The 6,962-nt window shown below is 53.9% G+C and overlaps 3 protein-coding genes across 3 annotated transcripts; 2 read left to right on the forward strand and 1 right to left on the reverse strand.

Annotated features, from left to right (window-relative positions):
* Nucleotides 1–251: 251 nt before the first annotated feature.
* On the forward strand, nucleotides 252–908 carry M421DRAFT_1640 (Profilin/allergen; the record flags this gene model as incomplete). The annotated part of the gene is made up of 5 exons (XM_033587706.1): nucleotides 252–264; nucleotides 317–332; nucleotides 381–465; nucleotides 541–684; nucleotides 774–908. 5 exons carry the CDS (start codon nucleotides 252–254, stop codon nucleotides 906–908), a joined length of 393 nt encoding a protein of 130 aa, XP_033453328.1.
* A 372-nt stretch (nucleotides 909–1,280) lies between these two features.
* On the reverse strand, nucleotides 1,281–3,945 carry M421DRAFT_416665 (DUF590-domain-containing protein). Its single transcript, XM_033591156.1, has 4 exons — nucleotides 3,728–3,945; nucleotides 3,519–3,675; nucleotides 3,165–3,465; nucleotides 1,281–3,116 (listed from the first exon to the last, which is right to left on the reverse strand). Exons 1-4 carry the CDS (start codon nucleotides 3,909–3,911, stop codon nucleotides 1,449–1,451), a joined length of 2,310 nt encoding a protein of 769 aa, XP_033453329.1. The 5' UTR covers nucleotides 3,912–3,945; the 3' UTR covers nucleotides 1,281–1,448.
* A 435-nt stretch (nucleotides 3,946–4,380) lies between these two features.
* On the forward strand, nucleotides 4,381–6,152 carry M421DRAFT_416666 (amidase signature enzyme). The gene is made up of 2 exons (XM_033591157.1): nucleotides 4,381–5,013; nucleotides 5,066–6,152. The coding sequence occupies exons 1-2, from the start codon at nucleotides 4,401–4,403 to the stop codon at nucleotides 5,908–5,910; spliced, it is 1,458 nt and encodes a 485-aa protein (XP_033453330.1). The 5' UTR covers nucleotides 4,381–4,400; the 3' UTR covers nucleotides 5,911–6,152.
* The last annotated feature ends 810 nt before the right edge of the window (nucleotides 6,153–6,962 follow it).

The following is a 6,962-nucleotide window of genomic DNA, read 5'->3' on the forward strand; positions in this document are numbered from 1 at the left end:
TGTGTTGAGACAACCGCCGCATCTCTGCGCTGCTCCTCGCCGTTGCTAACAACCCCGCCACGAGAAACCGCCCCACCAAGACAACACCCAACACTCGCCCTTCCACACCGCATACCTTCACAGCCGCTTAGTCAGACCTGATTGATCTACCTCGCCTCAAACTTGCGATTTTCTTCTGCGACAGTCCTACCGAACCTCCACGCACCCACTCCACCCAGCTCCCGCAGCCCGCACACTACCCCTCCGCAAACATGTCCTGGCAAGGTGAGCACCGGTGACGCACTTGGGCCATTATTGGAGCTGACAACCACACCAGCATACGTCGACCAGAGGTACCAGCTCCACGCAAAACACACAGCGCATCTCTAATTGCCCCGCAGCCTCGTCGGCACTGGCAACATTGACAAGGCCGTCATCTGCGATGCCACCGGCCAGACAACTTGGGCCTCATCCCCCGGCTTCTCCGTAAGTCGACACCAGCAATCACGCTAGCCGCGGCAACAAGAGCGCGGTACACAGGATAGAAGCTGACAGCAGCAGCTCACCCCCGCCGAGATGGGCGCCATCGCCGCGTCCTTCACCGACAAGAGCGAGCCCAAGGCGGTCATCGCCAACGGCGTCAAGATCAACGGCGAGAAGTACATGACCATTGAGGCATCAGACGATTCACTCAAGGCAAAGAAGGTGCGCCCAGAACCTTCCTCTAGTCCATCGTTCACACACTCGAATCGCGAGTCCTGACCTGCGCACAGATACTAACAGTGATGCTATAGGGCAAGGAAGGCGTCGTGGCCTACAAGACAACCCAAGCGCTCCTGATCGCACACCACAATGCCGACGTGCAGACGCCTAACGCCTTCAACAGCGTTGCCGAGCTGGGCGAGTACCTGAAGAAGGTCGGCTACTAGACGGGCCGTCACCGTTCGGAGCCGTACACGTTCGAGTCTTGTTCATACTTTAGGGATATTTGCATAAGCGCGGCGGAAGGATGGAATGTTTGAAGTGAGAAGTGAAAAGTACAGCGCGGGGTGGCAGCTGGTTGAGGTATAGAGACAGCAGGAAGGAAACATAGGACGCAACAATGAGATATATGTACACCCACTAGTTTCCACGCCGTATGGGTCTTGTGAGGGAGCCGCGAAGCTCAGCTCAGCTCGAAACAACAGATTTCTGATGTACAGAAACGTCTTCCGTTGCAGGGGTCAAGCCGCACTCGTACGAGATCTTAACGATACGCACGTACGTTTCTAGGACGGACAGTTGAATGGCAAGACAACGTTTCGCAAGGTAAGAATCTCATGTCGATATTGCTTAGGTCGCTCACAAACGCCAGGCTAGAAATGCTCCACTAGGAAACCCACGTCGAGATCTTGCTTTTGCCTCCATAGTCTCCACATTCCGTCTCCATGCATACACCCCTAGGATAACTGCCATTGCCACTCAAAACGCTACAGCTCCTTCTTCCTCTCAGGACTAGCCTCGATCGCAGCCCGCTCAATCAGCGTCTTGCCTACGCTAGCCGACTCCTTCCATCCGCGCTGGCGAGTCCAGAACCTCGTCTCAGGCGTCGACTCCTTAAGACTAGACTGCCTCGCATCCTCCTCAAGGCTCTTTCTCGTAATCTCCTCCCCGCCATCAGTCAGCGTGGGAAACTTCTGGAGCTGGCTCAAGTTCTCTTCAAAGAACTGCTTCCTGATCAAGAAGCGCTCGCGACGCTCCTTCTGCTGGCCTGGAGAGTCCATCTTCGAGACCGCGATGCGGACCGCGGTGCGAACGAGAATGAAGCCGTGCTCTGCGAAGAAGACGGTGAGGAGGAGGGCCCAGAGCTGGATGTTGGACGGCTTGCCGTCGGGGCCTTTGCCGTCGCCGTAGAACATGTAGACAAGCGCTGAGGTAGTCAGGCTGCCGAGCCAGGTCAGGAAGGTGAGGCTGTCGAGCCATGGACCGATGGTGTCGGCACGCCATGGGATGGGACGTTGCATCTCGACGCAGATCTTCATAGCATCCGCGCGGAGCTCGATCCAGTTGTTGATCAAGAACGAAACGGCGGTTAGAGGCCAGACGACGGAAAAGAGGGACAAATAGCCGAATTGCACAACCATCTCGCGGAGATCGGCGGTGACATCGTAGATACCGAGTTCGGCTTCTTTGCGGACACGCTCTAAGAAAGCGGCATCCTCAGGCGGGTCGTTAGCAGCAGCTGATGGGGCAGCACCACCGTTCTTCGCGGCACGCTTAGACTGCATCTCCTTGTACTTGGCGAAACCTCGGCGCTTCAGATAGGGAACAATGAGCTCCATGCCCAGGTTGACGACTTGCGCAGTGACAGTGAAGTAGATGACTTGCTTGCGGAGACGGTCGGGGTTGATCGACCAGGCAGAAACGTCGGTGGTAGAGCTGAGGTGCAGCTGCTTCTCGTCCTCGGCAAATGGTCGAACAGCCACATTAAAGACGTCGAGGTACGGCACGATAATGGTACCGAAGGGTACGTAGACGAACGCAGTAAGGAAGATACCTAGGTAGGACATGATGAAGTTCAGAACGAAGATCTTCTGGGTCAAGGAATATTCGAACGCGCTTGCTGTCTCGTAGTTCTCGAACTTGGTAAGTCGTGTAGCGAACTGAGTCAGAATGGTGTTCAGGACAGGATTGACGGTGGTGAGGATACCCGTAGGAATGAAGACCAATACGCTCTTAAGCGGCCCATTGTAGACCTCCGAGATGAAAACCTCAATGCCAAAGCAGGTTGCAATGACAGTTCCAAGCATAAGCGTGGCCGCGATGGCGAAGGGGACCTGCAGCAACTGCCTTTGGAAGCGCTTCTGCGCAGGGAAAAATCCGACCTGCTCCCCAGTCACAGGGTCTGTGATCGTCTTCTCGTGTAGAAAGTCCCTCCTCTTGACGTCGATCTTGGAGACTCCTTTAACGCCCCAGCGGACACTGAGATCACCCTCCTGCTGTTTCCAGTATTCAGTGAAGACGACACACCAGAGCGCGCTGAAGATGCCGTAGATGGGCGAGAAGTGGCCGAAGAAGAGCCATGCAAAGGCGCCGAACCCGGCTGCAGGAATTAAGAAGGTGAAATAGGATTGCGTGAATGCGAAGTAGAAAGCGATCTGCGGGGGTCAGCTTGTACAGCTAGAGAATTTGTGTGTAAGACGTACCTTCTCGCCCAAGCGGTTCCGAATATCGTCAAGATCTTCCGTCTTAAGAAAGTACGACTGTGTCCATTTCTTGATCCAATCCTTGTTGTATGCGTGGTCGTGCAGGGCAAAGATGGACTCGACATTCTCCCAATCCCCTTCTTTAGGGGTAATGCCAGCTCCGCCTTCGTTTGCAGGGTTGGTGATCAGTTGGTAGATAATGCGTAGACGTTCGGCTTCGTAGAGGGGCTCGGCTTCGAGTGCTGCACGCGTCTCTTTGTCGGGGGCAGCAGAGCGGACGCCATGCATCCAGTCTCGCACCCTGAACTCGTGTTACTTTTGCTAAGGTATAGAAGCTCATAGTGATATGCGCACCTTGACCTGTAGACTTCACCAAATAAGTGCTCGTCAGAAGCTACCCTGACGAAGAGCAGCAGCGAGTGGTTGTCGCCATTGCGGGCTTCTGTCTGCAGACCCACATTCGCAAGAGCATGGCACAGCTTCTCGAATTGAGCTGCGGCTTGGGCCTTGTCTGTACGATAATCAGCTCCAGCTCCTTCTTAGTGTCTTCACGTGCTGCACACCCGTTTTCGCAAAGCAGTAGCTGATCACGTAGTCGACGTCCAGGTTCGACTGGAGCGCCTTTGATTTTGACATGGCGGAGAGTTCGCTCGAGTCGAGCAGGAGGAATTTGATGTCGTAGATCTTCCAAGCGAAGGCAGTGAAGTAGGGGATCTTATGAGGGGCAGAGCCTCCCGAAGCAGACATTCCAAGGTGGTGTTCCGTTCAGGGAAGGGACCACGGACGTCATTGAGGCGTCGATTGAAACCCTGCAGGAATCCCGCTTTGACATTTCGACATCGCCAACGCGGGGAGAGGCACAAACAGGAATCGCTGGCAACACAGAGAAAGAGCCAGCTTGATTGCGCACGCAATCGAGTCAACTTCAGAGCCACAAATTCGTCATTGTCTATCTGTTGTGCGATGGCAGCTTCTGTTCCTTACGCCAGACAATTGCTGAGCAGATAACGGCTGCGACTGGGATGTGCTTGTGCGAATGAATATCCAATTGCAAAGATGAGATAGCTGATGAGACTCGAATTTGACTCGAATACATTAGAGTGAATTATTGAGACTCAGTAGTGCCAAATGTATACAAGGCGAGGCGAGTCATGCGGCAGCTCTACGAAGCTGGAGACTGACCGCACGCCTTTGCAACTTCCGCAGCTTCAACTGCTGGAGCGACACCCAACCCAAATGTCACTTCCTAAGCACGCGCAGCAATACCTAGCCAACCAGTTCAAGTACGCGCACCTCAATGCATTTGTGTCGCTAGCCGAGCCCTCGAAATTGGCCTCTTACGCCAACCTCAAGATCGAACGTCACGATGTCAAAGACAAACCGATCGCGATCAAGGACAACATCTGCACCACAGACCTGAAGACCACAGCCTCCTCAGGGATACTGAAAGATTTCACAAGTCCATACGATGCGACAGTAGTAAAACTTCTGCGGGATGCGGGCGCGGTGGTCTGCGGCAAGACGAACATGGACGAGTTCGGTATGGGCTCGCACTCGACGCACTCAAACTCGGGAGCTGTAAAGATGCAAAGGTGTGCAACCGAGGAAGAGAGGAGTGCTGGAGGCAGTTCAGGAGGAAGCGCCCTTGCTGTTGCAAGCGCACAGTGCTGGGCAGCTCTGGGAACAGACACCGGTGGTTCCGTCAGACTTCCGGCGGCGTACACAGGCGTGGTAGGATTCAAGCCCAGCTATGGACTCTTGTCCAGATGGGGCGTCATCGCATATGCAAACTCACTCGACACCGTTGGTATTCTAGGCAAAGACGTTGAAGACGTCCGCGCTGTCTTTGGTAGGAGTTTGATGGTCCCGCTGCCGTAAAGCACATCTGACTTCAGCTGCAGATAAGCTCAACGCCTACGACCCCCAAGACCCCACCTCGCTCCCCCCTTCGACCCGTGCTCGTCTACAAAATAAGAAAAAGGCCTTCTTCCGAATCGGAATCCCGCTAGACTACAATATCAGCACGCTACAGCCTGCCGTTCGACAGGCATGGACGCGTACTTTGAAAGAGCTGTATGAGAGTGGACACAGCTTGCACCCTGTACACCTACCAGCGACCCAGCATGCACTGTCAGCATACTACATTCTGGCACCTGCGGAAGCCTCAAGCAACCTTGCGAAGTATGATGGAGTTCGATATGGTAGCAGAGCAGAAGGCATCGACGGTACACCCGAAAGCGTCCTGTTCGCAAAGACAAGGGGTCAAGGATTTGGACTTGAGGCACAACGACGAATTCTGCTCGGCACTTTCACGCTTAGTGCCCAGGCTATGGACAATTACTTTATCCAAGCACAAAAAATCCGCAGACTCGTCCAAAACGACTTCAACAGAGTATTCACAACGGTAAACCCTCTAGTAGACGACATGCCAAAGTCGGATGAAGATGAGAACACGGTCGATGTGATTGTCTGTCCTACTGCTCCGACGCTTGCACCATCCCTGACAAGCGTCAAGGAACAAGACCCCATATCCACCTACATGAACGATGTCTTCACAGTACCGGCCAGTCTTGCTGGCTTACCATCAATCAGCGTTCCTGTCCGGATAGCGCGCGACGATCTGGCGGCTGAGCAGCCTCTCGAGGAGACTGTTGGCATCCAGGTCATCGGCCAGTACGGGGATGATGATCTCGTCCTTGCAGCTGCAGATGTTATCTCGAGAGTCGAATCAATGAGTCAAGCATAGAGCAAGGCACCAGACGTGACTTCGTGGGGCGCCAGCACCTCGGAGTGAAACGACACGACCGCTGCGACTGTCCTTGTGGACAGCACTGTAAGATACAACAAAGTGAGGATCGACGATACCCAATTCAAAAGACTGTACGACAGTTGTATCAGAGTCTTTAGATCAAAACCAACACAATCAACACCAGCCACAATGCACCTCTGCTCTGTATACCGCCTTTCCTTTACCGCTTTTGTTGATCCGCAAGCTCAATGTGCCTGATGACACAAGCGCTGCAAGACTGGCGAGATCATGTCTCACATTTACCGCGATTGACGGCTGTTGGTAGTGGCATACCGACTTTCACAGTCATCAGCCGCGGCAAACGTAAGACGTGACCTCGCCAGTAGCGGCAGGAATGGTCTTCTCCGAGGTCACATGCTGTGAGGCCGTCCGTTGAGCAGTATGCGGCCGCTGTGATACCTCATGACGGCAGAGACGGCCCATTACCTAAGGTAGTGGGTACATTGTGGGGTGTATATCTTGTCGCAGCTATCGACCGCCAACAATCCACGTGATGAGCTTACGATGAGATACCCGCGATACACTGTCCCTCCAGACTCTCGCCCGCGCACACGTGTTCCAATCTGCGATGCGTCTACACGACTTAGTCTCTTACCTCATTGGTCCTGCACCTCTAGCAACTTCCAGGATCCAGTCTCAGCATGAACGGCGAAATGTGTTTCGAGTCGAAACGAAAGTGAGGCGTCTACATTCACAAGCAACATGTTGAGCACGAATTACAGCATCAACCTGTCAAAGCAGCTCAAAGAGTACAACAGCTTCAGCACACGGTTCTGTGCTCGCAGTTCATGCATGCCCAGTCGAGCACGAGCGGGGTTACACATGCAGTACATACTACACTCGCCTAACATCCACCAGTAGGCGCCTGGCCTCGAGTCTCTTGATAACAACCTCAACTAAGTGGACGCCTTATCCAAAGTCTCCTCCCCCCGTGCTATACCGCACTTGGTATCTCATATACGTGGGCGCTAGCTTCACATGTAGCGGCT

The sequence above is a fragment of the Didymella exigua genome (assembly GCF_010094145.1).
Source record: "Didymella exigua CBS 183.55 unplaced genomic scaffold M421scaffold_3, whole genome shotgun sequence".
NCBI classification, from domain to species: domain Eukaryota; kingdom Fungi; phylum Ascomycota; class Dothideomycetes; order Pleosporales; family Didymellaceae; genus Didymella; species Didymella exigua.